Raw genomic sequence first — 27,716 nt, forward strand, 5'->3', positions numbered from 1 at the left:
TATCCAGAGATCTCCATTTTCCTCATTAATAGGAAGGGGAAATGATCAAAAAGCAATTAAAAATACTTAGGAATGCTTTTTATATTTAGGAACGCCCCATATTTAAAAAAAGAATCTATTATTTCCTACTTCTTTTTATGAAGAATTTCCATGAAAATCTTCAGTTTATTTATCTTTCTCCTCCATTTGCTTCTCAGTGCTGAGGAGCAACCTCATTATATTTTATCTATTAATTAATACAGGTATTAAGAAATAACATGGGAAGAGATCAGGGAATACGAATACCACCGATTCCCAAATTCTTCCACATGGCTGAAGTTTTGGATTACAAACCCTTTTCACTGGCAGTGACCTAATTCCACCCTTTCCCAGCAATCCAATTTTCACCAAGGGTTCTCTGTTGGCATTTTGTATCAAACCCTGGGAAGAGGAGAGGGCACTTCTGGGAGCACTAAATTCCAGCTGGTCTGGGCTCGCTCCGGAAGGGAAAAACAATAAATATAAAAAGCAGGTTGGCTCCCAGGGAACAGGGACAGGAGCAGAGGGAACGGCCTCAGGCTGGCCCAGGGCAGCTCAGGGGGGATTTTGGGGAAATTCCTCCAGGAAAAGCTGCTCAGGTGGAGTGCCCATCCCTGCTGGGATTTCAGAGTGGATGTGGTACTGGGGATGTGGCAGTGCTGGGAATGTTGGACTCAAAGATCTCAGAGAACTTCTCCAACCCAAACAACTCCACACCACCTCCCACTCCCAGCTCCCTTTTCCAGGGAGCTCCGGAGCACGCGTGGATCCCAAAGGCGGCCGTACCCGGGGAGATGATGTAGAAGAAATCCTTGAACTCGTCCATCCAGACCTCGGCCAGCCGGCGGTTGTTCTTGTTGATGACGTGGCCCGTGCCCCCCGGGAAGGTGTAGGGAGTGGCCTTGCGGAAGACGTGTCCCACGTGGGAGCAGGTGACGATCTCCAGGGAGCCTCCACACTGCCAGATCTGCAACGGGAGCGTGGGCAGCGTGCAGGAGCCAGCCCCAACACAGCAGGGCCGTGCTGGGAGCCATGTCCCCGTCCGTGTCCCCAGCACCCATCCCAGCAGGGGCGTCAAGGGAAAATTCACGGATTTGGCCCCGCCTGGCAACAAATGTCAGGGAAAACTGGGTGGGATTTGGGCCTCCTGAGCGGGCAGCAGCTCAAATCCAGCTGGGAATGCTTGGGAATAAAAAACAACAGCTTTTTAAAGGACACTGTGGAATTTACAGCACATTTCACCACATGGGAATTCTGTGGGAAACAAACAGGAGCTATGAAAAGAGAGTTTTGATTGGATTTTCCTGTTCTTCCTCAAAATGCCCAGAGCTCGGGTCCAGCCACACTCCAGGGATCAATAATGACAATTTTAACTGGATTTCCCTGCTTTTCCCCAAAATCCATGGAGCTCAGACCCAGCCACACTCCAGGGATCAATAAAGACAATTTTAACTGGATTTCCCTGCTCTTCCCCAAAATCCATGGGCTTTGGACCCAGCCACACTCCAGGGTTGCTCCCATTCCCGTGGATTATTTCAGGGGAATTGTCAGGGTAAATTGGGTGGGATTTGGGTTTCCTGAGTGAGCAGCAGCTCAAATCCAGCTGGGAATGCTTGGGAGGAGTTGAATAGGGAAAAAAAGGCTTTTTAAAGGACACTGTAGAATTTACAGCACATTTCACCACATGGGAATTCTGTGGGAAACAAACAGGAGCTATGAAAGGAGAATTTTGATTGGATTTTCCTGCTCTTCCCCAAAATCCATGGAGCTCAGGCCCAGCCACACTCCAGGGAGGAATAAAGACAATTTTGACTGGATTTTTCCTGCTCTTCCCCAGAGCTCCCAGAGTGGAAGTGCTGGGAATGGCTCACTTGGATTCGTGTCCCTGGAGCACAAACAGCCCCATCCTGCTGGGAAAGGTGTCATTCCCTAATGGATTCATGGAGGGCATGGATTTTCCAGGATTCCATAATATTCAAAGGAACAGAGCAGAACTTCTACCCACACACTCAAATATACACATGTAATTTTTTCATACCTTTTGATATACACTTATTTAAACATATTATATATGTAAATATAAACATGGAATAGATATATTTCTATTTTTTATATATTTACATTTTTATATATATGTATATCTATATATATATGTGTGTGTATATATATATGTGTGTGTATATATATATATGTGTGTGTATATATATATATATATGTAAATTTTTCCAAGCAGAATCCCATCCATGGCCACCCTGAGGAAAGCCCCAGCATTCCCAGGATATTGCCACGCAAGGCAGCACATCCCAGACCCTCAGAGGTGAAACCCAGGAATTCAGGGTGTGTTCTCCATGTGCTGGTGAAATCCCAAAAATTCCATACTAAATGAAGAAGCCAATGTGGGGAACTTATCCCAGATGGAAATTGTCCCTTTCCAGTGCTGGAGCCAAAATCTGTGCTCAGGATAATCTAAAACATGCTGGAATGCTGGAATTTAGAACTTTGGGGTTAAATAAAATTACAAATTTTGCTGCTGGATCACTATGGAGTGAGAAAGGCTGGGAATCCAGGAATTATTTAGTTTGGAAAAAAATTCCAAGATCATTGAGTCCAATGTTAACCTCGTCCACCACCAATCCATGTTCTCATTCCATAGCTTTTAAATCCTTGGGGATGGGACTCCACCTCTGGCCTGGGTTTTAGTCCCCTACTAAGGAGCCAGAAGGATCCAAATGATTTAATTCTTCAAATTAAATATTTTATTTATCTTAATTATTTAAATTACCTATTGCAATTATTTTAGTTCCATTTTTTATTTCAAATATTTCTTTCAAATATTTATTTCCACTTTTAAATTTCAATTATTTATTTCAAATATTTTCATTATTTCAACTTTTCATTTCAATTATTTTATTACAATTCTTTTACCTCCAGGCTCCTCCTGGTGTTAAATCCCTGAGTTTTTTGGGATTTTTAAACAGGAGCTCTGGTGGAATCTTGGAATTAAAGCTCCTTGACAGACCTGAGTTCCCATGGCAACCAAGGCAGATTTAGTTAATTAGGGCTCCCTCCATTTCCAGAATTCCATGAGAATGAGGAGGGATGGGTTCTGTGGGATCAGCAGTGAAACATCCTGTGTTAACTGCTGAGGGACGCGGGGGAACTTCGGGATCAGGGGTGCCAAGGAATTCCAGAGGGAACATGGAAAAATCCCAAATACAGACCAGGGGTGTGCCCATGGAGCAGCCTGGGAGCATGGAATAACCCCAAATAACTCCAGGGAATAACCCCAAATAACTCCAGGGAATAACCCCAAATAACTCCAGGGAATAACCCCAAATATCCACCAGGGAATAAATCCCAAATATTCACCTAGGATATGCCCATGGAGCAACCTGGGAGCATGGAATAACCCCAAATAAACTCCAGGGATGTGCTCATGGAATAACCCCAAATAATTCCATGGAATAACCCCAAATATCCACTAGGGAATAACCCCAAATAATTCCATGGAATAACCCCAAATATCCACCAGGGAATAAATCCCAAATATTCACCTAGGATATGCCCATGGAGCAACCTGGGAGCATGGAATAACCCCAAATAAACTCCAGGGATGTATTCCCAGAGCAATCTGGGAGTGTGCATTAAATCCCCAATATTCCCCATGGATGTGCTCCTGGAGCAATCTGGAATACCTGGACACACCAGGAAGGAGGACACACAGTTTGAGGCACCCTCCATCCCAAATCCCAGCATTCCCCTGCTGGTTTCCCATTCCAGCTGGCAGGGAATTCCTCCCACACCACCATTTTTTAAAACCTCTCCTCCTGGACACTTTTCCAGCCCCTTTTTGGCTCTCCTTGGAGCAATCTGCTCCCTGTGCCAGCTGGGATGGGATGTGGGGGAACTTGCACCCTTTTCTTAGCAAAAGGAAGTCTTTAATGTTGTTTTAAAATCCCAACAAATCAACCTCCTGGGACCCTCCCTGGGAATGTGACTGCTTCCCAAAAGTTCCCATCCTGGTTGAGAATTGTGGGGTCTCAGGGATCTGCTCCCCTCACAGACTATGGAATGCTTTCATCCCTCATTGCTGGGACCCCAGGGACCCAGGGAATTCTGGAATGCTTTGGGTTGGAAGGGCATTAAATCCCATCCCAATCCATATGGGGACCCCTCCCACTGTCCCAGGGGGTCCAGCCTGGCCTTGGGCACTGCCAGGGATCCAGGGGCAGCCCCAGCTGCTCTGGCAATCCCAGCCCAGCCAGGAATTCCCAGTTCCCAATGTCCCACCCATCCCTGCCCTCTGGCAGTGGGAGCCATTCCCTGGCTCCTGTCCCTCCATCCTTGTCCCCAGTCCCTCTGCAGCTCTCCTGGAGCCCCTGCAGGCCCTGCCAGGGGCTCTGAGCTCTGCCTGGAGCCTTCCCTTCTCCAGGGGAGCATTCCCAGCTCTCCCAGCCTGGCTCCAGAGCCAGGATTCTGACTGGCTTCTGAAGGAATTAACCCTTCCTGCTCCTTACCCTTTCCTGTCGCAATTCCCACAGCACCCAAGCAGGAATTCCGGAGATCAGAACAACTCCACTGTCACATCCCTGAAGAAATCCCCTTCTCCCTGTCCTTTCTGCACTTCCAGCAGTGCCAGAAATCCCAAATAAACCCCGCCCTACCCTGCTCAGAGCTCACATTCCCTGTCCCACCCTGCCTGGATTATACTAAGGAATAATCTCATAGGATTTTTTTTTGATGGACAGATAATTTTAAATTCCCTTTCCAAAGCCATAGGAAATCCTTTCAGAGCATCAGGTTTTCAAGGCATTCTCCAAGTGGGATAAAACCACTTGGAGAATTTAACACAAAACTAAAAGTTTCAGTAATTTCATAAATAAAAACAAAGTTTATGAATACATCAGGTTTTCCTTGACTAAAGCAAACCCTTGGAGCTGTAAGAGATTCCTGCCAGGAGTTATCATTATTTTTCCCTAATTAAAAGGCATTCCTAAAAGGAGTCATTAAAGACCCATCAGCAACAAGAAGCATCTAAAAGAAAAAACATGGATTTTCCCAAAATAATCAAATTATACCCCATGGATGCTGCTCCTGGAAATGCCCCTGAGAGCAAAAAACCTGGAAATCCTTTTAATTATTCCTTGGGATAATGTTGGAGCTGGATGCAGATGAGACAGACATGATCCAGGGAAAGCAAAGGCACTGGGTCACATTTCTGAGGATTCAGGAATTCGCAATGTAAGGAGGGAAAGGGCTGGGTTCATTTTATTTTTTGGGATTTATTTTATTATTCTGAACCAACCCCAAATCTCCTCCCTCCCTTTGGTGATCCAGTCCTGGGTGTAAGAAGAGCTCCAGGAACAGCCTGTGCCTCACTCCAATCCCACAGCAGGAACTGCTCCCAGAGTTTCCCTGACAGGAGATATTCCCAAATCCCACTGCACAGGGCAGCTTTGGAGCTGGAGGAACCTCCCTGATCCTTCCGCTCCCCTGGCCCTCATTTTCCCATGGATTTGTTCCCTCAGCTGGGGTTTGAACCCTTTGATGTCCCTGATAAAGTCACACAAAATATCCCTGGATTTTCAGTCGGTTTTCCTTCCAGAGGCTCTAATTAATCCAAATAAACAGCACCAGGTGACTCCCCAGCCTTCCCATGGCAATATCTCCATTTATTCCTGTCCCTGACCCCATTAACTCACTGGTTTAGGGTGGGAAAGGCACATTTGGAATGCTTTAACAGTGCCTGGCACTCCCTGCTCCAGGGATCTCCTGTCGAACATGGAAAAACATGGAAAATAATTCCTGCACGGGGGCTTGGCACACCCCAGGAGGAATTTTACGGGTTAAAGCAGCAAAAAAAGTGGGAATCTCCCCATTGGAAGCATCCAGGCTCAGGAGGGGAACCGAACCTTTTGTTTTTCCTGCAAAGGGAACAATTACAGTTCAGAGGAATGGCCTGGGAAAGCTTTCACACTCCCAGCTGGTCTTCCCCGGAAAGTCTCTTCCCTAAAAAACTTCAGAGGGATCCCTGGCAAGGAAAAGGGTCCTGGCTGAATGGAAAAGAGAGGAAAAGGGGGAAAGGGCATTGCCAGGATGAGCTGTGGGCACCAGAGGGATCCTGGGGGTTGTTCCCATCACTAAATCCAGAAACTCAGGGGAGTCCAAAGGCATTCCCAACACCCCTTCCAGCCATTCCTCAGCCAAGCCTCCCACTTCCCCATTTCCTATCCAAAGGCAGTCCTGGATGCACTTCCCTGAGGTGTGGTTTGCCCCTACCCCAGCAGGAACACCAGCATTTTCTGCAGGATAGGAATTTCCCTGGCACACACCCAGAATTCCAGCCGGAACATGCAAGTCCATGATGTCACCGTTCCCAAAATGTCTTAAAATGTTTTTATAATTTTATTTTTTAACATAAATTCATATCAAATTTCCACTGGGCACCTCGTTTTTTCCATGAAGGAATGCCTAAAATATATGGAATTTTGGAGGGATAAAACCCTCAATACTAAAATATTCCATGCAGCAAAAAATCCCAAAACACCCCACGAGGTTGCCCCAAATTTTAAAAATTCCATTTAACTCATGACTTGCAGGCCAGCTAAAGCAGGAGCTCCCTGAAGGAATGGCAGCACAAATGGGGGATGTTATTTTGGGGGGAAAAGAAAAGGAAGGAAAACAGGAATTACCCTAAAGGACATTTCAAGATTCTCGCCACCCCAGATATCCATTCCTGCATCGTAAGTTCCTATCTCTTCAAAGTAGTTCCTGTCAATAGAAAACAGGCCACCAGCCATAGTTGGGGTCCTGGGTGGGAAACAAACAGGGAAAAAACAAAGGAAAACAGAAAAGAAAAAAAAAAAAAGGGGGGGAAGGAAAGAGAAAAGAAAAAAGAAAAAAGACCTTTTAAAGGACACTCTGGAATTTGCAGCACATTTCACTACACAGGAATTCTATGGAAAACAACTAGAAAAGGAGAATTTGAACTGGATTTTCCCTGCTCTTCCCCAAAATCTATGGCTCTCAGACCCAGCCACACCCCAAGGAGCAATAAAGACAATTTTAACTGGATTTCCCTGCTCTTCCCCAAAATCCACGGATTTGGGCCCAGCCACAGGGACCCCAGGGCTGCTCCCATTCCCATGGATTATTTCAGGGGAATTGTCAGGGTGAATTGGGTGGGATTTGGGCCTCCTGAGGGAGCAGCAGCTCAGATCCAATCGGGAATGGATTTGGGAGGAGTTTCATGGCTGGGCTTTGCCTCCGAGGGAGCCCAAAAGGGCATCACAGGAGCAGGACAATCCCAGCTAAGAGGATTGGAGCTCCTCCCCACAGGCAGTCCCAGGGCTCTGCGTGGGGATGGCCGATTTCCCTGGAAATGGAAAAGCCACAGGAAAGCCCAGCCCCGCTGCTGGGAGCACAGGGATCCATTTGGGAGGGAACAACTCAATCCCAAATCCCAGCTTTCCTCTGAGATGTCCCAGCACAGCCAAAGGGGTCTGGGGGCTCAGCTGATCCCAGCCCCTCTGCTGAGGTCCCAGCAGCCCTAAAACTGTGGGATTTGGGGGAGTGAGCCTTGGGAGGAGGCTCTGGAGCTGCTGCAGGGCTGGAGCCCTCTGGAGCCAGGCTGGGAGAGCTGGGAATGCTCCCCTGGAGAAGGGAAGGCTCCAGGCAGAGCTCAGAGCCCCTGGCAGGGCCTGCAGGGGCTCCAGGAGAGCTGCAGAGGGACTGGGGACAAGGATGGAGGGACAGGAGCCAGGGAATGGCTCCCACTGCCAGAGGGCAGGGATGGGTGGGACATTGGGAACTGGGAATTCCTGGCTGGGCTGGGATTGCCAGAGCAGCTGGGGCTGCCCCTGGATCCCTGGAGTGTCCCAGGCCAGGCTGGATAGGGCTTGGAGCACCTGGGACAGTGGGAGTGTCCCTGGGTGAAATGGGATGGGATTTAAGGTCCTTCCCAATCCAAACATTCTCTTTCCTCCTTCTTCCTCCCCCTGGGTGGAGACACTCTTTGCTTGATACAAAATTCCCCATTTTTTTCCAAGACAGAGCCTTAAGCAAAATTTGAAGGATGAAACTGAAATGGAGACACAGACCTGGATTCTTGCTAAGGACCCCAAATGTCCTTTGCTTTCTGAAACCAATCACTTCCCTGCTTGACAACCCTGGGAGTGCTGAGTTTCACTCTGGACAATTCAGTAACTCGTGTCCTGATCCCCAGCCCAGCCCCTGGGATAAGGGGGGTGCAGCAGGCAGGACTGCTCCCTGGGATGTGAATTTAATAGGACACAACCAGAGCTGCAGGGCTTTCCTCGGAAAACCCAAAAATATCGGGAAGATCAAAGGCCTTAAAGTGATTTTTTAACTGTAAAAACTAATTTTTTCCTCAGTTCTGCATCTTTTTCCTTGTGGAATCACCTGACAGCTCCTGGGGATTGCTGGGATTGACTCTCATCATCACCTGATCCTGTTTTATTTGGGAAGCAACACCTGCTGCCCATTCCTGCAGCAGCAGGACTCCCATTCCTGCACAGACAACACGGAGCAATCCCAGGATTGCTGCATCCCAGCAAAGCCACAGCCCAGCCCGGGATCCCATGATGGGGGAGGAAGAGGGCTGGCAAAGGATTCCAGACGGGAGCTCCCCCATGGCATCACCTCATCCTGCTTTTCCCAAGGAATCCCATCAGGGGCAGGGCTCCAGCAGCACAAAATCCCACTAAACCAGAGCCCCTGGCAGGGCCTGCAGGGGCTCCAGGAGAGCTGCAGAGGGGCTGGGGACAAGGATGGAGGGACAGGAGCCAGGGAATGGCTCCCACTGCCAGAGGGCAGGGATGGGTGGGACATTGGGAACTGGGAATTCCTGGCTGGGCTGGGATTGCCAGAGCAGCTGGGGCTGCCCCTGGATCCCTGGAGTGTCCCAGGCCAGGCTGGATAGGGCTTGGAGCACCTGGGACAGTGGGAGTGTCCCTGGGTGAAATGGGATGGGATTTAAGGTCCTTCCCAATCCAAACATTCTCTTTCCTCCTTCTTCCTCCCCCTGGCTGGAGACACTCTTTGCTTGATACAAAATTCCCCATTTTTTTCCAAGACAGAGCCTTAAGCAAAATTTGAAGGATGAAACTGAAATGGAGACACAGACCTGGATTCTTGCTAAGGACCCCAAATGTCCTTTGCTTTCTGAAACCAATCACGTCCCAAACCCCTGCCTGACAACGCTGGGAGTACTGAGTTTCACTCTGGACAATTCAGTAACTCGTGTCCTGATCCCCAGCCCAGCCCCTGGGATAAGGGGGGTGCAGCAGGCAGGACTGCTCCCTGGGATGTGAATTTAATAGGACACAACCAGAGCTGCAGGGCTTTCCTCGGAAAACCCAAAAATATCGGGAAGATCAAAGGCCTTAAAGTGATTTTTTAACTGTAAAAACTAATTTTTTCCTCAGTTCTGCATCTTTTTCCTTGTGGAATCACCTGACAGCTCCTGGGGATTGCTGGGATTGACTCTCATCATCACCTGATCCTGTTTTATTTGGGAAGCAACACCTGCTGCCCATTCCTGCAGCAGCAGGACTCCCATTCCTGCACAGACAACACGGAGCAATCCCAGGATTGCTGCATCCCAGCAAAGCCACAGCCCAGCCCAGGATCCCATGATGGGGGAGGAAGAGGGCTGGCAAAGGACTCCAGACTGGAGCTCCCCCATGGCATCACCTCATCCTGCTTTTCCCAAGGAATCCCATCAGGGGCAGGGCTCCAGCAGCACAAAATCCCACTAAACCAGACCACAGTGGGCATATCTGGGAATAAAGGACTGGCCCCAGGATCAACATCAATCCCAGAGCACAAAATCCCACTAAACCAGTCCCCAGTGGGCATATCTGGGAATAAAGGACTGGCCCCAGGATCAACATCAATCCCAGAGCACAAAATCCCACTAAACCAGTCCCCAGTGGGCATATCTGGGAATAAAGGACTGGCACCAGGATCAACATCAATCCCTGCTGCTCATCACCCAGGCAGGGTTAATTAACTGCAATCAACTCTAAGAGTAATTATTCATAATCAAGATATTAATATAATATCAAGATAATAAGTAATATATTAATAATATCCAGAGTTCCAGGAGCATTTGGAAAATGTTCCCAGGCATAGGGGGGGATTTTTGGGATGTCTTGCAGGGCCAGGGGTTGGATTGATGATCCTTGTGGGTCCCTTCCAGCTCAGGAAATCCATGATCCTAACACACTCCTGATATTTAATCTTGCCTTTTCTTTATTTTTTGATCTTGCCTTTTTCCTAGGATTTGATCCTATATTTTCCCTCTCAATCCCTAACTTATACAAAACATTTCCTGGACCACAATCCATATTTTTAGTACTTCTAATCCCAGTCTGGAGTGCCTTCAGCTCTGAAAACTGATGGAAAAGCATGGAAATATCCACAAAAATGGGCTGTGCCAGGCCTGGAAATGCCCATGATTTTGGGATTCTCTGACACCAAAGACTGAAATTCCTGGACTGAAACCTGAGATTTTGAACTTAATCCAGCCTAAAGTACAACCCTTCACTCTCAGCCCTTTGTGACAACCATGGCACAGGTGACATCTGTCCCTCTGCCCCCCTTGCTTCCCAACTCCCATTTTATCCAGAGAATCCCCCAAAATTCCAGCCAAAAACTGATGGAGAAAATAAAGGAATTCAACAAATCCCATTTTTTTTGCTTTATCAATTTTAAGGGTCCATTCAGTGTGTGAGCTGGGATTAATTTTGAGCCCTGCTCCATTTCAAGGTAAGGAAATAAGGATGGATGGATGGCTGGAGCTCAGCAAGGCCCTGCAGCTCGTTAGGATAATTAATTTTCCCAATTTCCATGCACACCTGAGTTTTAATCAAGAGCTGCTGGCCCGGAGAGGAGATTTTGGATCAGGAGGAAAACAGGAAACCTTGCTTTTCCTGGGAATAAACCCCAAATCCTGGGAATAAACCCCAAATCCGCCCTTCCCCCATTCCAGCCTTGCCAGGACAATCAGGGACAGACATGGGAATTCTGAAAGCAATTTTGGAAGGTCTTTCCTGCCCTTCCATCCCTTCCTTGCCTGGGTTGATGCCTGAGCTGCCCCTCCCTCCACCTGCAGGCTTGGAGTTCTTCCCCCTTCCCAGATTTAAACCAATTCCATCCACTCGGGAGCCCTTTTTTGGTCTCTTTTGGAATTTTGCAGGAAGCCCCAGCAGCCACTGCAGCTGAGCAAACATCCCATGGCCAGGAATTTATTCCATTTGTTCCCTTTTCAGCTCCATTTGCAATTTTGGAAGAGGTTTTGTTCCACTCTGTGATTCCAGCAATTAGATGGAAGAGGTCAGGACACGCTCTTGGATCATTTTTCCCTCAGGGTGCTCCGTTCTCAATCCCATTTTCCAAGCAATAAACCAGGAATTTAAGTGCAAATCACTCGGGTTCAAAGCTCAAAAATGCTCAGAAATCCTTTGCAATATCTGCCTTAAATTCTGAAAAAATGGGACTAAAAATCTGTTTGCAGCAAATTAACAAAGGGAGCTGAACAGGCAGGAATCCTTTGAATTCCTGAACATTTGGGAGAGGATGGGATAGGGTTAAGTGCAAATAGAAGCTCAAAAATGCTCAGAAATCCTTTGGAATATCTGCCTTAAATTAAAAAAAAAAAAAAGGGATTAAAAATCTGTTTGCAGCAAATTAACAGAGGGAGCTAAACAGGCAGAAATCTTTGGCATTCCTGAACATTTGGAAGAGAACAGGATGGGGTTAAGTGCAAATCACTGGGGTTCAAAGCTCAAAAATGTTCAGAAATCCTTTGGAATATCTGCCTTAAATCCCAAAAAAAACCAGGAATAAAAATCCATTAACAGCAAATGAACAGAGGGAGATCAACAGGCAGAAATCTGGAATTCCTGAACACTGGAGATGAAGAAGCAGAAATCTTTGGAATTCCTGAACATTTGGGGGAGGATGGGATAGGGTTAAGTGCGAATCGAAGCTCAGAAATGCTCAGAAATCCTTTGCAATATCTGCCTTAAATCCCCAGAAAAAACAGGAATAAAAATCCATTAACAGCAAATGAACAGAGGGAGTTCAACAGGCAGAAATCTGGAATTCCTGAACCCTGGAGATGAAGAAGCAGAAATCTTTGGAATTCCTGAACATTTGGGGGAGGATGGGATAGGGTTAAGTGCGAATCGAAGCTCAGAAATGCTCAGAAATCCTTTGCAATATCTGCCTTAAATCCCCAAAAAAAACAGGAATAAAAATCCATTAAGAGCAAATGAACAGAGGGAGATCAACAGGCAGAAATCTTTGGAATTTCTGGATGTTGGGAAGTGCATGGGATGTGGTTAAGTGCGAATCGAAGCTCAGAAATGCTCAGAAATCCTTTGGAATATCTTGCCTTAAATTCCAAAAAAATGGGACTAAAAATCTGTTTGCAGCAAATGAACAGAGGGAGCTGAACAGGCAGGAATCTTTGGAATTCCTAAATCTTTGGAACCCCTTTGGAATTCATTGGGAAGAGGATGGGATGGGGTTGGCCCAAGGCAGCAGCAGCGAGGCCGTGCCAGGGTTTGGGCTTTCCCTGCCATTCTGCCTCCGTTCCCGCGGCGGAATGCTGGGATCTGGGGGGGTTTTTGGGAGAAGAGGGGCGCTGACCTGACGGGCAGGGTCCTGTCCCCCTTCCTGCGCTCCATCTCCCGCTGGGGCACGGGGTACCAGCGGAAATTCAGCTTCCAGTTGAAGCCCCCGTAGGTCATGTCCGAGCCCGCCATGTACTCGAAGGTGTCGTCGCTGATCACGTCGATGATGGGACACACCACGGTTTTCCTGGGGGGAAAAATGGGAATTTGGGGGTTACGGGGGGGTTTGGGCACCGTGGGAGGTGCAGGGGAGGGAGGGAGGGAAGGGGGGTAAAATGAGGGAGAAGGGGAAAAGCAGGAGGGAAGAGGGGAAGAAAGGAGGAAAAAGAAGGAAAAAGGTGGGAAAGGGTGAGGAATGGGAGGAAAAGAGGAGGGAAAAGGGGGGAGAAAAAGGGGGAATAAAATGAAGGAAAAGGGGAAAAGAGAGGGGGAAGAAAGGAAGAAAAAGAAGGAAAGGTGGGGCAGGGTGAGGAATGGAGGAAAAGAGGGGGGAAAGGGGAGAAAAGGGGAAATAAGATGAGGGAGAAAGGGAAAAGAGGAGGGAAGGGGGAAAAGAGGAGGGGAAAAAGAAAAGGAAAAGGTGGAAAGGGAGGAAAAGAGGAGGGAAAAGGGGGGAAGGGTGAAAAGGAAGAGAAGGAGGGAGAAGAAAGGGGAAAAAAGAAAAGGGAAAGAAAAGGGGGGAAGGGAAAACAGAGTAAAGGAGGGAAAAAAGGGGGGAAAGGGAAAAAAAGGAAGGAAAAGGGAGAAGGGGAAAGGGAGCAAAGGGAAGGAAGAAGGAAAGAAGGAAAAGGGAGGAAGGGGAAAAAGGAAAAGGAGAATAATGTGGAAAATCAGGGGGAAGAGGGAAATGGAGGGAAAGAAGGAAGGGGGGAAAGGGGGGAAGCAGGGGAAGAAGGAAAAAAGGAGGGAAAAGGGGAGGGAAAGAGGGGAAATGGAAAAAAAAGGATGGGGAAAAGGGTGAAAAAAGGGAAAACAAGACAAGAGAAGGAATAAAAAGGGTTCAAATTTACGTGAGTTCAGGGGGTCAGAGAGAGAAGTTGCTCCAGGTAAAAACCAGGGAGAAAGCTCCCTTTGAATGGGAGAGATCCAGACCTTGGGAAAGCTGCTCCCACATTTATTCAGGAACGAGATTTTGACACAAACAGCAGCGAATTCAAAAAATATTCCATGTTCTCTTCATTCCAGCTCCGTGAATCCTTTTCACTCCCATTTCCAGCAGCCAGGGAAGGGCCTGGAGCAGATCCCTGCCTCTGGAGGCAGGAATTGCTCACCTGTCCTCCTTGATCCTGGCCAGCAGCGGCTCCAGCCAGCCCAGGGTGCACTCGCAGTGGGCATCCAGGAATGTGATCACCTGGCCCCTGGCAGCTGCTGCCCCTCGGAGCCGTGCCCGGATCAGCCCCGACCTCTGCTCCATGCGCAGGATCCGCACGGGCACCTCCAGCTTCCTCACGTAGTTCTCCAGGGAGGCCTTCAGGAACTCTGCCAGAATTGGGGGGAACAGAAGGAAAACGGGATTTTTAGGGAGGTTTTATTCACAGGACCTCCCTGCTTGGAGCATCTCCTGGGGGTGGGCTTTAAGGTCCCTTCCAAGCCAAGCCATTCCCTGATTCCAGGATAATATCTCGGGAATTTTAAATACAGCACAAGCAGCTCCTTGGAATGAACCAGCAACCACAAAACAAAGACACTTTGGGCAATTTGCTGCTGTTCAATTTAAAAAAAAAAAAAAGGATTTTTTTGGATGGATTTCCACATTGGAGGTTTTTGCACGCTCTTAGGAAAAATGGGAATTACTTGGCTCAAATCCTCCTCCACCTTCTGGCACAGGGAACCATTAAGCCACTTAATGAACAGGGAAATCCAGGCAGTAATTAGGGTTCAATTAATGCTCCATGGGGCAGAACTGAAGGATGGAGCGGCTGCAGGGCTGAGTTTGCCATTGGGCTGCTCCAGGATTCTTTCTCATTCCATTGATTCCATTTAAGGAACTTGTTGGGATTCCTTTTCCAGGGAGCCCCAGTTCCATAGGCAGAGATTGCTTTTTGAAGTCTGGGGTCAAAACAGAAAATAAAAGAGTGAAGAACGCAGGAAACAAAGCACAAAGAGGAACAATAAAGGCAGAGCTGGAATGAGATGGTCCCTTCCAACCCAAAGCACTCTGGGATTCCATGGAATTGACTTCGTGGGGATATTCAGGAAGATCTGAAACGTGGAATGAGGAGGGTGGAGAGACAGGAAGGAAAGGATTCACCTTACCAGGAATATCAAATGAACTGAGCTGGACCTGATCCAGGGCCTGAAGGGGCTCCAGGAGAGCTGCAGAGGGACTGGGGACAAGGATGGAGGGACAGGAGCCAGGGAATGGCTCCCACTGCCAGAGGGCAGGGATGGGTGGGACATTGGGAACTGGGAATTCCTGGCTGGGCTGGGATTGCCAGAGCAGCTGGGGCTGCCCCTGGATCCCTGGCAGTGCCCAAGGCCAGGCTGGACAACTGGGATGGTGGGAGGTGTCCCTGCCATGGTGAGGGGCTGGATTAGGTGCCCTTTAAAGCTCTCCTCCAAGCCAAACCACCCTGGCACTCCGTGAATTTTTCCCACCCCCCTCTCCCCACTCCCTCTGGATCCCTCCATGCCGAGCCGGGTGTGAGCCACCCTGCCAGCCCTCCCAGAGCTGCAGGAGCCCCTGGGGGATGGAGCCTGGGACGGGAGCTGTGGCACCTCTCTCGCTGGCGTCATCCACCAGGACGATCTCGGCCAGCAGGCGCGGCGGGGAGCGCTCCAGCACGCTGTGGATGGTCCTGAGCAGCGTGCTCCACGCCTCGTTGTGGAACACGATCACCACGCTGGTGTTGGGCAGCTCCTCCGGGTACACCTTGCTCTTGCACCTGCCCAAAAACACCCGGCAAACGGGGAAAGGGGGCTCAGGACGAGGGAGGGACAGCCCCGAGGGGATCTGTGTCCTCCTGGTGTGGGAAAGGGGCTTGGAAGGCACCACGGCACTGCTGCCACTTCAGGGGTGGGGATGAATTAAGGGGAAAAGTGGACACCCACAGACTGCAATTCCAGTGGCTCTGAATGGAAAAGGTGAATGGAAAAGGGGCCTGGAAGCAGCCGTGGCTCTGCTCCAAGGGGGAGGTTCCACATCCAGATAGCCCAGGATGGTGGGGATGAATTAAGGGAGCCAAGTGGAGACCCAGAGACTGGAATTGCAGTGGCTCTGGGGCTGAGGCAGGATGGAAAAGGGGCCTGGAAGCAGCCATAGCACTGCTCCAAGGGGCAGCTTCCACATCCAGGTGGTTCAAAATGATAGGAATAAATTAAGGAGGCAAAGTAGAGATCCAGAGACTGGAATTCCAGTGGCTCTGGGGCTGAGGCAGGATGGAAAAGGGGCCTGGAAGCAGCCATAGCACTGCTCCAAGGGGAACTTGCCACATTTCAAGCTGATGGGATGAACTAAGGAATGAACTGGAGACCAGAGACTGGAATTCCAGCTGCCCTGGGCATGACACAGGCTGGAGAAGGGGCTCATCTCACTCTCCCATTCCTGACATTCCCAGCAAGGACCCAGCTCAAGCCCAGGGTTGACTCCAGCCCTGAGCTGTTCAATCAGGAATTCCAGGTGCAGCCATTCCCAGGCTGTCCCTGGCTCCAGGGAGGTCTGGAGCACACTGTGAACGTCCTGGGACGAGCTGCCAAGGAAAGGCAGCGCTCACCCAGCACTGATCCACCAGGAATGTTGCACCCAAGCACCATTCCAATATTGAGGGTATTCCTGGGAAAGCCAGCAATGTGGGGCACCTGCACATCCTTTAAAAATGGGAAACAGCCATGGGTTTTTCAAAGTTAATCCATGCACACCAAAGCCTTCAAATCCCCCCCCAAATCCCATTTCCAGAGGTCTGTGGGAAAGGGGGATCCCAGATTTCCTGCACATTCTCTGGGAGGAGATACCACGGGAAGGAGGTGAGGGCCCTTCCCAGGCAGCCTGAAAATTCACCCTTGGAAAAAAAAAATCCCTGCAAAATAACCCTGAGTTTATCTGGGCTTCTACCCAAACTGCTCCTGCATTTCCTGCAATTCCAAGCCCCTTGAAACCAGGAATAAAGGAAATAAAAAATCCCCTTTGCAACAGTTTTCCTTAAATAAAACCTGTTTTCTCCTCCATCCGGGGATGTCTTGGGGGCCCCTCCGAGGCTGCCAGGGAGGAAAATCTGTTTTCCATGATTTCCACACTAATTAAGGAGCTGACAGCTCCTCTTTTCCAATTATATCTCCCATGCAAACGGCTGCTCCAAAGGCAGCTGCAGCCCACGTGGAAAACGTGGAAGGGAGGACAAGGACTGTGCTTCTGGAAGGGAAATGTTCACATGTCCTCGGAATAAAGGAGACCTGCAACAATCCCAGGGTGCCCATGGCCACGACAAACATCCCAGCACTCAAGGATACTCCAGGGAGTGACAGAACTGCCGTCACTCACCCAGGGGATCGGAGATTCCCAGGATGGGATGGATGGGAAGGGACCCAAAATCCCATCCCAGGGACACTCCCACTGTCCCAGCTGGCCTTGGGCACTGCCAGGGATCCAGGGCAGCCTCAGCTCTCCTGGAAAGCTGGGCCAGCACCTCCCCACCCTCCAAGGAGGGAATTTTTTATCCACTACGACTTAAAACTGGGAAAAAACCCCAAATCCAACAGGTCCTGGTGCAAAACAAATGCGTCAGGTGTGGCTATCCCAAAATGAACCAGTTTTCCCTCCCCTGAGGGCTGAATTTCAGGAATAGCAAATTTTGGTCTCGCCTCAAAATGCAATCAAGAATTCCTGCCCTGAAACACGCATCTGAGGGATGGATTTTCCCAATTAAAGGGAGTTTTCCCACACATCCATTGCCACTGCTCCTTCCCAAGCCCTTTCCCCCACCCAGGATCACACCCCAGTGTTTTGTTCTTTGGAGAATCCCCACAGAACTCCAGCTCCATGTTTAACCCTGGCTGCTGTTCCAGAAATCCCAGTGTTTCTGCTCAGCCCTGGATGTTCCCAAGCACTGGAACACACCCAGGAGCCAATTCCAGCTGCAATCTCCAGGAGAAAATCCAATTAGGATGCTCCAGCAATCCATGGAATGGCACTTGCAGCCTCACTCATCCAGAAAAGATTGAGGATGGATTTCTTCCCTTGCTGGAGAAAATCCTTGGGAGTGAAATGAGGCATTTCCCTGGTGAGTTAAGCTGGGTTTAAGGTCTATCAATAGCTCCTAATTAGAGCTGGCTCTGATTAAAATCTCCAGCTCAGCCATTTCCAACAGGACCCTGGAAATCCAGGGACATTCCTTGACAGAAAACCCAGGATGGAACGGGAAGGAAATGAAACTCTGTATGAGATCCCATGGATCAGCTGGAATGAAACCACCAGCCCCAGGGCAGGGCCTGCAGGGGCTCCAGGAGAGCTGCAGAGGGACTGGGGACAAGGATGGAGGGACAGGAGCCAGGGAATGGCTCCCACTGCCAGAGGGCAGGGATGGGTGGGACACTGGGAACTGGGAATTCCTGGCTGGGCTGGGATTGCCAGAGCAGCTGGGATCCCTGTAGCAGCCTGGGATGGTGGGAGGTATCCCTGCCACAGCAGGGCCGGGATGGATGGGATTTCAGCCCCCAGCCTCCACCAGCCCCCATTCCCAGGACGGGATTCAGCCCCACTCCCAGCCCAGGATGGGATTCCAGCCCCATTCCCAGGGCAGGACGGGCTCCAGCCCCATTCCCAGGGCAGGACGGGCTCCAGCCCCATTCCCAGCCCCATTCCCAGGGCAGGATGGGCTCCAGCCCCATTCCCAGCCCCATTCCCAGCCCATTCCCAGCCCCATTCCCAGCCCAGGACAGGATCCAGCCCCATTCCCAACCCCATTCCCAGGGCAGGACGGGCTCCAGCCCCATTCCCAGCCCCATTCCCAGCCCATTCCCAGGCAGCCCTCACCCGTCCAGCCGCACGTCGGGCAGGCTGCGGTTCAGCGCGATGCGGTCGCTGGCCAGCAGGTTGAACTGGTTGATCTTGAACAGCTCCTTCATCTTCTCCTGCTCCTCCCTGGGGATGAGCACGGCCCTGCCCATCTCCCCCGGGCCCTCCTGGTTCCGGGAAATAACGGCTGCAAAACCCAACAGCAAAAGGTGCTTTGAGCACCTGGGAACGGGATTTGTCCTTAGGGAAGCTGCTGGTTTTCCACAAGGAATGCTGGAAATTCAACCCCATTCTCCCTGCTCCACTGGGAGCTTTCATCCCTCTCTGGATGCAAGAGCACCCAGTTTTATTCCAAGATGATTGGACACCCTGCATTGGTTCCTTTCCACTATCCCAGGCTGCTCCAAGCCCTGTCCAAGCTGGCCTTGGACACTTCCATAGATCCAGGGGCATGCACAGCCTCTCTGGGCACCCTCACAGAGCAGCTGGGGCTGTCCCTGGATCCCTGCAATGTCCCAGGCCAGGCTGGACAGGGCTTGGAGCAGCCTGGGACAGTGGGAGGTTTCCCTCCCCCTGCAATGGGATTTAAGGTCCATTTTAACCCAAATCATCCCATAAAACACAAACACAAACTGAGACAACACCAAAGCAGCATTAGATCTTGCAGATCCTGAGACTTCCTCTGCTGGGAAAAGCTATTTTGAGACAGCCACATGAGGGCAAACACAGCAAACCATGAGAAGATCAGCCAGGAGGGGCTGCAGCAGTGTTGGGAACTCCCCATGTGTGGAGATGTGAGGCTTGACTCCATTTCCACAATGCTGGTTTATTATCTTATGATATATATTATATTAAAATACTACATAAAAACTACACTAAAAGAACAGAGAGAAAAGATCATCAGAAGGCTTGGAAGAACAAGGATGGAATGGAATACATAACAAAATCCTGTCACTGCTCACAGCCTCAGCACAGGTGAGAATGACATCAAGTGAAAACAACCCACACGGACCAATGGCAGCTGCATCCCACAGCAGCAGACAGTTACTGTTCACATTCCCTTCCCGAGGCCCCCAGCTCCTGGGGAGGGAACAACCCCAGCAGAGGATTTCTCGTGAACCACCACGGCGGCAGGGCGGCACTCACCGCGCAGGGCGGGCAGCAGCGAGCGCTCCTTGCTCTCATCGCACTTGTTGCACTCGCTGAAGTAGAGCAGCAGGAACACGTCCAGCAGCACCCAGAGCAGGGAGGTGGCCAGCACCACCCGGCAGTAGCCAAACCTCCTCATGGCTCCTGGCACCCGCTGCGGAGCTCGGCGGGGTCACAGTCCCGCGGCACGCAGCCGGCGGGGCAGGCAGCAGCACGCTGCAGGCAGAGGAAAAGCAGAGTCCCGTGGAGTCATGGATAGCCATCCTTGGACTGAACATTGTCTGACACTGAAATATTCCTTTTCCTCAAATAATGATTGCAGATTTATCAATACTGAATTTTTATCCTGACAAAATATTTCGGACTGCACCTCGTGAGCACCTAAGATTCCTTGGAAAAGGCACCAGAGTCACTGATCCAGGGTTTGGGCTCCTGCCTGAATTCGGGAGTTTGGAAAACAATGCGAAAGGTGAGGCCTCCATACCCAGTTCTCCCAAGGGTGGAGCCAGGCTGGGAGAGCTGGGAATGCTCCCCTGGAGAAGGGAAGGCTCCAGGCAGAGCTCAGAGCCCCTGGCAGGGCCTGAAGGGGCTCCAGGAGAGCTGCAGAGGGACTGGGGACAAGGATGGAGGGACAGGAGCCAGGGAATGGCTCCCACTGCCAGAGGGCAGGGATGGGTGGGACATTGGGAACTGGGAATTCCTGGCTGGGCTGGGATTGCCAGAGCAGCTGGGGCTGCCCCTGGATCCCTGGCAGTGCCCAGGCCAGGCTGGAACACCCTGGGTGGACTGGGAGGGGATTTAAGGTCCCTTCCCATCCAAACCATTCCAGAATCCCTTGCTCATCCCTGTGGCTGCAATCAGTAATCAGAGCTCTGTAATTAAAGACCCCCACTCACCATCCCTGCCTGCATTCTGTGCCCAGACTCCGTGTCCTGCTCCAGCCATGCTCCCACAGAATTCCCTCAGCACTGAACCACTGGATAGTTCTCCAAGTGCCTGGAATAGAAAAGAGAAGAAAATCTCATCACTTTTCCATATTTCCTAAAACACAGAGAAATTTCTTATAATTAAAAAGCCCTCCTCAGTTTTATGCACATTTTAACTTCCTTATCCTCCCCACCTCAGCTCCTCATTCCCAAGTGGGATGTTTCCATTTTCCATCCCATTTTAATTCATCTTCATCTGAGCCAAAGGGATGGAAGAGCTGGAATGATTTAAATAAATTAAATAAATGATTTATTTAATTATTCTTGCAGCATTTCTGCATGGACTCCTCATTAATAACAATTTCCATCTGTCCTAAATATCAACCAATGGCTCTGCCTGCTGAGGGATTCCCAGGACACGGATTTAAAATTCCAGGAATTGCTGTTCCAGGGTAACACAATCCATTTCCACAGCGGTCACGGGGAGCAGTTTCATTACAGGGAAATAATGAGGATGAAAAAACCAAATTTCCCAACAAAACTGTGGATGCTCCATCCCAGGAATGTCCACGGCTGGAAGGGCCTGGAGCAATCTGGGATAAGGTAAGGATTTCCTGCCCATGGAATGGGATGAGCTTTAAGGCCACTCCTACCCCAAAACATCCCAGGATTCTGTGATTCCATAAAATCCCCTCCTCCAAACCTCCAAAAGGAACAACATTCCCCAAAAAATAAAATTTATTTTAACTGAAATTCACCCTAAGAAGTTTTGGAGGAAGAGGAGGAAGGGAAAAGTCCTGAGGTTCTGAGCTGCCAATTCCTGGAATAAACCAAATTTTACCCCATTATCCTGCAGCAAGGCAGAGGGAAATTCCTGCCCCAAAGCCTGCAGGGCTGGGAGGAGGAAAAGCAGGATTTGGGGTAGGAAACAGGAGGTAAACTGAGGAACCTGCCAGCATTTCCTGGGACACCCAGGGTGTTCCTTCCTGGCCTGGGACACTCCAGGGATCCAGGGCAGCCCCAGCTGCTCTGGCAATCCCAGCCCAGCCAGCAATTCCCAGTTCCCAATGTCCCACCCATCCCTGCCCTCTGGCAGTGGGAGCCATTCCCTGGCTCCTGTCCCTCCATCCTTGTCCCCAGTCCCTCTGCAGCTCTCCTGGAGCCCCTGCAGGCCCTGCCAGGGGCTCTGAGCTCTGCCTGGAGCCTTCCCTTCTCCAGGGGAGCATTCCCAGCTCTGCCAGCCCTTCTGGCCTGGTTCCAGGAGGTCAAAGCCCTTCATTCCCAAATGGGCACTTGCTGTAAATCCGGCTCAGCAGAGTCCTGAGCTGCTCCTTAATCCCCTGGCACTCCTCAGGCTCATCACGGATGAAGTGTCCTAATCCTCAGCAGGACAGGAATAACCTGGGCATGGAAATTCCCAAAGAAAAGCAGAGGAGCTGTCCAGTTTCTCACCCAGCTCTTTGACTGATTCAGCAGAGTTGGAATTCTAGAGTCCATTGGCACGTGATTAAATCTTCCTAATTAGCATCAGAACTCCTCTGACCCCAGTGTGACCTCACAAGCCTGCAAGACTCCATCTTTCCTTGGCCACCTGCATTCCCAGGAATACCAAACCCAACTGCCCACATCCCTGTGCTTGGCTAAGGAAGGACACAAAATCCAAATTACTACCAGGGAAGCAATATTCCCAACCCAAACCTTCCCATTTCCATGGAATGAAACCTCAGCCAGAGCTGAACATTTTACCAGTCTAAACTGCTTTTACTGCCACCCTGACCCCTAAGGAGGGATTCCATGGGCTGGGCCTGGCAAAGCTCAGCTTAACCCGAGCTGTGGGGCAGGAGCAGGCTCGGGGTGGGACAGGGATTGCCCCTGCCAGATGTGGCCACATCTGCAGCAGCCCCAGCCAGCTGCACATCCAGCAGTTGCCTGGCAACACAGGGGATGCTGCCCTGGGTACCCGGGTCTGCCCAAGCCCCCAGTGCCCCCCAGTTTGTCCAGCAGATCCAGCATGGGCAGCTGGGGAGCCCAGCCCAGCTTCTCGGGCTGCAGGAGCTCTGGGATCACTCCCAGGGGTTTGCTTTCCCTGCTCCAAGGGGCTCCCAGCACCTCCAGGAACCCATTCCCACAGGAGAAGGACAAGGACACCTCCAGTCCCCTGCAACAGCAAAAGGATGGAAGAAGAGAAGTAAAATCATCCCAAACCCCAGCCTGGCTTTCCCAGGGGATGAGAGCTCAGCAGGGCTCTGTCTGCAGCTCAGCCATGGAAACGGAATCCAACACATCCCTGGGAATCTGTGCCTGTGTGTGCTGCTGCCCTGGTCAAACAGAGACTCAGACCTCATCTGCGGGCACACGGATTATCCCCAATTCCCTGGAGGGCAGAGCTCCTGCTCCCCTCTCCCTGACATCCCTCTGCAAGTGTGGAGGGGGAAGTTACCCACGGAGGGGGTGGGAAAGCGCCTTGGCTGAGTTTTGTTTTCCTGCTGAGCCCTCAGAGCACAGGCACATCCCAGAGACGGGGAGTGGACGGAATCACCTCCTGCTCCCACTCCAGAGGTGAATTCCTGCCCTTCCACTGCCACTTTTCCAGGGAATCTCCTGTTTGCCGTGAGGGTTAGGAGCACTTCACCCAGGTTTCAATCCCTGCTGCCACGGATCCCAGAGAGCAGAATTCCAGAGGTTTAGGAGCACTGCATCCAGGTTTCAATCCCTGCTGGCAAATCTAAAGCAGCACCTGACACTCAGGGATGCTCCTGCTCATGAGCACCCAGCCCATGGCTGCAGAATTGGAAGTTTTCAGGAAATTTTTAGGAAATTTGGGGGAGAAACATCCCCAAAACCCCACAGCAAGAAGGGTTTGAGGCTTCCAGGATTCCCCTGGTCAGGCAGAGCCACACAGGGCTCAGAAGTTCACCGGGAGAAAATTCCAAGTGGGAATTAAATCACTCACAAATACATTTTTCCTCCTAAGAAAGGTAGAATCCTGATGCAGAATTCCCAGCTCCCCCTCTGATAAATTAAAGGATTATTTCTCACAGCTGTCCTGGGATTCACCACAAAAAAATTTTGGCCAGGAAGATGTGAAACTCGCCCCCTCCAATTTAAAATTGGATTTTAGGGCTACACTGATCCAAGCAAATCTGAATACAAAACACACCCTCCAAAAATCATCATTTAATTCCATGAGCAGCTCATTAATTCATGGATAAGGAAGAACTTTTAATGCCAGAACTGTCAAACTCCAAGATCAACCCAGGAAAGCTCTTGCACATTTAGCAAGGAATAAAAAGGTGGGGGGGAGGAGGGGAAAAAAAATCAATCAGGTACCTTTAGTCAGAGCCACGCAGTGTTTTGTGTTTTAAGAATTCCATTTTTTCTGCCTCTCTCCTCTCCTGAAATTTATTAATAGCCCCATTCTTCCCTTGGGAATTCATTCCCATGACTCAGGAATTGAAGTGGAAAAGCCTCATTAATTCCTCTCATCCCAGACCTCGGGAGGACAAGCTGCTCTGGCTTTGGGGGGCCTTTGTTCAGGCACAGCCACACAACTCCAGGCTCCCCCAGTTCCACCCTCCCAGCAGCTCCAGAGCCCCTCGGCCTGGAAAAGGTGGGAAATTTGGGAAGAGCTCACCTGGGTTGATTCCCTCCTTTACAGTCCTGGGGCTGTGCTGGTGCAAAGCACTGCAAAGCTGCAGCTAATTCAAATAAAGATTTTTAAAAACCCTAAATCTTAATGGAATAGCACAGAACCATGGAATGGTTTGGATGGGAAGGGATATTAATGCACGGGCAGGGACAGCTTCCTCTATCCCAGGGTGCTCCAAGCCCCATCCAACTCAGCCCTGGACATCTCCAGGGATGGAGCAGCCACAGATCCTCTGGAACAACAAAATTTTGGGAATTAACTGTAACTACTGGAGGACAACTCCTTTTCCTATATGTCAAAAGCTCACAATCCTGCTCCCACTGCTTCTTCCAGATTTTTCCCTCAAACACAGCCCACCTAGAAAAGCAAATTGCAGCACTTTGCTCACCAACTTCCCAGATCCCTCATTTCCAGGCAGCCCTGGCATCTCCCACTCCCAAACCTCCACCTTTCCCAGGATTTCTCCCCTTGCAGGAGCCTCCTCAAGGCTGATCAGCTGCCTCTGTTTGCTCCCACTGCAGAGCTGGGAGATCTCCCACATCCCAGGGAAATGCAAAGCACTGAGTGCCACTGACAGCTCGGCACATCCACCCTGGAGGAGTTTTCCAGCTCCTCCAACACAAGGAAACGCTGCAGAAAGCCCAAATGGCCTAAGGAGCAGGGAAATCAGGGAATGGCAGCCTGGGAGCTGCAGGAATGGGACTGTGGGGGTGGATCAGGGATCCTGGGGGTCCCTTCCCTGACATTCCAGCACTCTGGGATCTGACGGAGCCATGGAGCACAGTGTGGCCCCACAGAGCTGTGCCCGAGCAGAATTCCCTCCCTTTTTCCCACCCAATGGATCAGGAGAGAACCCAAATCTCTGAGCACCAAAAGCCCCCGTATGACAACTAAGAAATTGTTTAAATCCCGCTGGCTCCCATTCCAAACTCATCCCCACAAAAGGACTGGAATCTGCTCTGTCCATCCCTGGTTTATTCCTGCCTCATCTCCTGCCCTTCAGGGAAGCAGATTTGTTGGGATTCACCAGCTCCCACTCTGTGGGATTTCCAAATAAAGCATAAAAAACCCCAAACCTATTTTCCGTGTCCATAAAGGCACAGCCATGTGGAGCTCAATGCTCCCACATTCCCAGGCAAAGTTTTCCTTGGATTCACCTGACAGACAAAACCCTCTGGAATTTTCTAACATAAAAGAAATAAAGGAGAGATTCCCAATTCCTTCTCTCCAGCCAATTCCACATTTCCTCCATGAGCCACGATCTTCCTGTCAGCCACCAGTGGGGTTTGATTCCTGCACCCCCAAAATCCCACGAAACACGAGGAGGAAGTAACTCCATCCCATTCCCCACATTCCCACATTTAAAGCAGCCCAAATTTTCCTGTGGAATGGGACTCTGGGGGTGCAGGTGGCAGGGAGAGTTCTGGCACCTCTCACTCCCAAAAAGCAGGAGCTGTTTCTGGAGCAGGTGGGAAGAAGGTGGGAACAGCCAGAAAACCCCAGAACCGTGTGGGATCGTGCCCCTCCCCTCCCGGCTTGAATTGGGGAAAAAAAAAATCCTTAAAAAAAAAGCAGCTTTTTACATAAGAAAAAAAGATTTTGACCCAAAAAAACCCCCAGATTTTTACACAATCACCTTTTTTTGCACAAATAAAGCAGATTATTAGACAAGAAAACTATTTTTTTTTTTGCACAAGAAAATCAGATTTTTAGACAAGAAAACCACTTTTTTTTTCTTTTCACAAGAGAAGTAGTTTTTTACACAATTAAAGGAGGGTTTTACTCAAAAAAAAAAAGGTTTTTACACAAGAAAAACAGATTTTTACCCAAAAAGGAGGGTTTTTCTTAAGAAAATGAGGTTTTTACACAAGAAAAACAGATTTTTACCCAAAAAGGAGGGTTTTTCTTAAGAAAATGAGGTTTTTACACAAGAAAAACAGATTTTTAGAGAAAGACAGATTTTTATAGTGGCATTTTCCTAAAGTCTGGTTTCACTGATAGTACAAAACACCAAATGTACAGCACAAGAGGAAAAATTTAAAAATAAAAAAAAAACATAAAAACCACATAAATATAACCTTAAATTCCTAAAAATACCAAAAAAAAAACCCTTAAAAACTCAAGTTTTAAGGCCTCATCTCCCCTTCAAAGCCCAGCAGCCACCAAGAGTTAAAATAATCTTTGCCTCCATCATTCCCAGCCTGCCTTAATCTCCCATTAATCTTTCCTCCCCCATTCCCAGCGCCCAGGTAAATTCCAACCCTTATTTTCCGATAAAAAAAACAGCTTTTAGCAGTTATTTTCTCTCTATCCATTCAGACTGATTCCATTTTTAATGAAAAAATGGAAAATAAACTTGATTTTCTGTCAGCTCGGAAGGGGCTTTCCCCAGTTCCTGGGAAAGCAGCTGCCATCCCAACTTTAGGATTTTCTGGGAAAATCCCAGCTTTTAACCGTCCAGCCAAATCCCATTCCCAGCAGTGCGGGCTGTTCCTATCCTTATTTCCAGTGGAATTTAAATGGAATTTTAGCGGAATCATCCCTCTGCGTCTCGCTCTGTGCGAGCACTGGGAGAACCACCGGGAAAAGCGGGAAGCAGCCAGGCTGAGGCGCTTCCAGGGAGAGCTGCGGCTGCAAGAGCCCCAGCCGCGATTCCAGGGAATCCTGGCAGCCCAAAGCAGAATTCCAGGGAAACCTGACAGCCCCAAACGCGATTTCAGGGAATCCTGACAGCCCAAAACATCTTTCCAGGTAATCCTGACAGCCCCAAACGCAATTTCAGGGAATCCTGGCATCTCAAAGCACTTTTCCAGGGAAACCTACTGTTGAAATCCAGAACCCAAAACATTATTCCAGGGAATCCTGAGAGTCCAAAGAGCTATTCCAGGGAAACCTGACAGCCCAAAACATCATTCCAGGGAAACTTACAGCTGAAATCCACAGCCCTAAGTGCTATTCCAGGGAATCCTGACAGCCCAAAACATCATTCCAGGGAAACTTACAGCTGACATCCACAGCCCTAAGTGCTATTCCAGGGAATCCTGGGAGCCCCAAACGCAATTCCAGGGAAATTTACAGCTGAAATCCACAGCCCTAAGTGCTATTCCAGGGAATCCTGGCAGCCCAAAACATCATTCCAGGGAAACTTACAGCTGAAATCCACAGCCCTAAGTGCTATTCCAGGGAATCCTGGCAGCCCCAAACGCGATTCCCGGGAATCCTGGCAGCCCCAAGCAGAATTCCAGAGAAACCTAGGGGTGAAATCCCTAGAAATCCCTAGAAGCCAAAGCGTTATTCCAGGGAATGCTGACATCCCTAACGCTGTTCCAGGAGAACCCACGGGTGCTACGGACAACCCGGCG

At 49.8% G+C, this 27,716-nt stretch overlaps 1 protein-coding gene across 4 annotated transcripts in view; it reads right to left on the bottom strand.

The window, feature by feature from the left end:
- GALNT13 (polypeptide N-acetylgalactosaminyltransferase 13) overlaps positions 1 to 27,716 on the bottom strand; it is a 45,541-nt gene that overhangs the window by 13,817 nt on the left and 4,008 nt on the right. For all 4 annotated transcript variants that reach the window (XM_039698689.1, XM_039698688.1, XM_039698686.1 and 1 more), the window contains exons 2-9: positions 20,676 to 20,775; positions 19,777 to 19,995; positions 18,649 to 18,817; positions 15,399 to 15,565; positions 13,952 to 14,159; positions 12,697 to 12,867; positions 6,711 to 6,828; positions 805 to 985 (exon numbers count right to left, since the gene is read on the bottom strand). In XM_039698689.1, coding sequence (XP_039554623.1) covers positions 805 to 985; positions 6,711 to 6,828; positions 12,697 to 12,867; positions 13,952 to 14,159; positions 15,399 to 15,565; positions 18,649 to 18,817; positions 19,777 to 19,918 — 1,156 coding nt within the window. In that variant the 5' untranslated portion in view covers positions 19,919 to 19,995; positions 20,676 to 20,775. The remainder of the gene's footprint in view (positions 1 to 804; positions 986 to 6,710; positions 6,829 to 12,696; positions 12,868 to 13,951; positions 14,160 to 15,398; positions 15,566 to 18,648; positions 18,818 to 19,776; positions 19,996 to 20,675; positions 20,776 to 27,716) is intronic.

This window comes from Passer montanus, unplaced genomic scaffold, assembly GCF_014805655.1.
Source record: "Passer montanus isolate IOZ18808 unplaced genomic scaffold, ASM1480565v1 scaffold128, whole genome shotgun sequence".
Classification (NCBI taxonomy): Eukaryota; Metazoa; Chordata; class Aves; order Passeriformes; family Passeridae; genus Passer; species Passer montanus.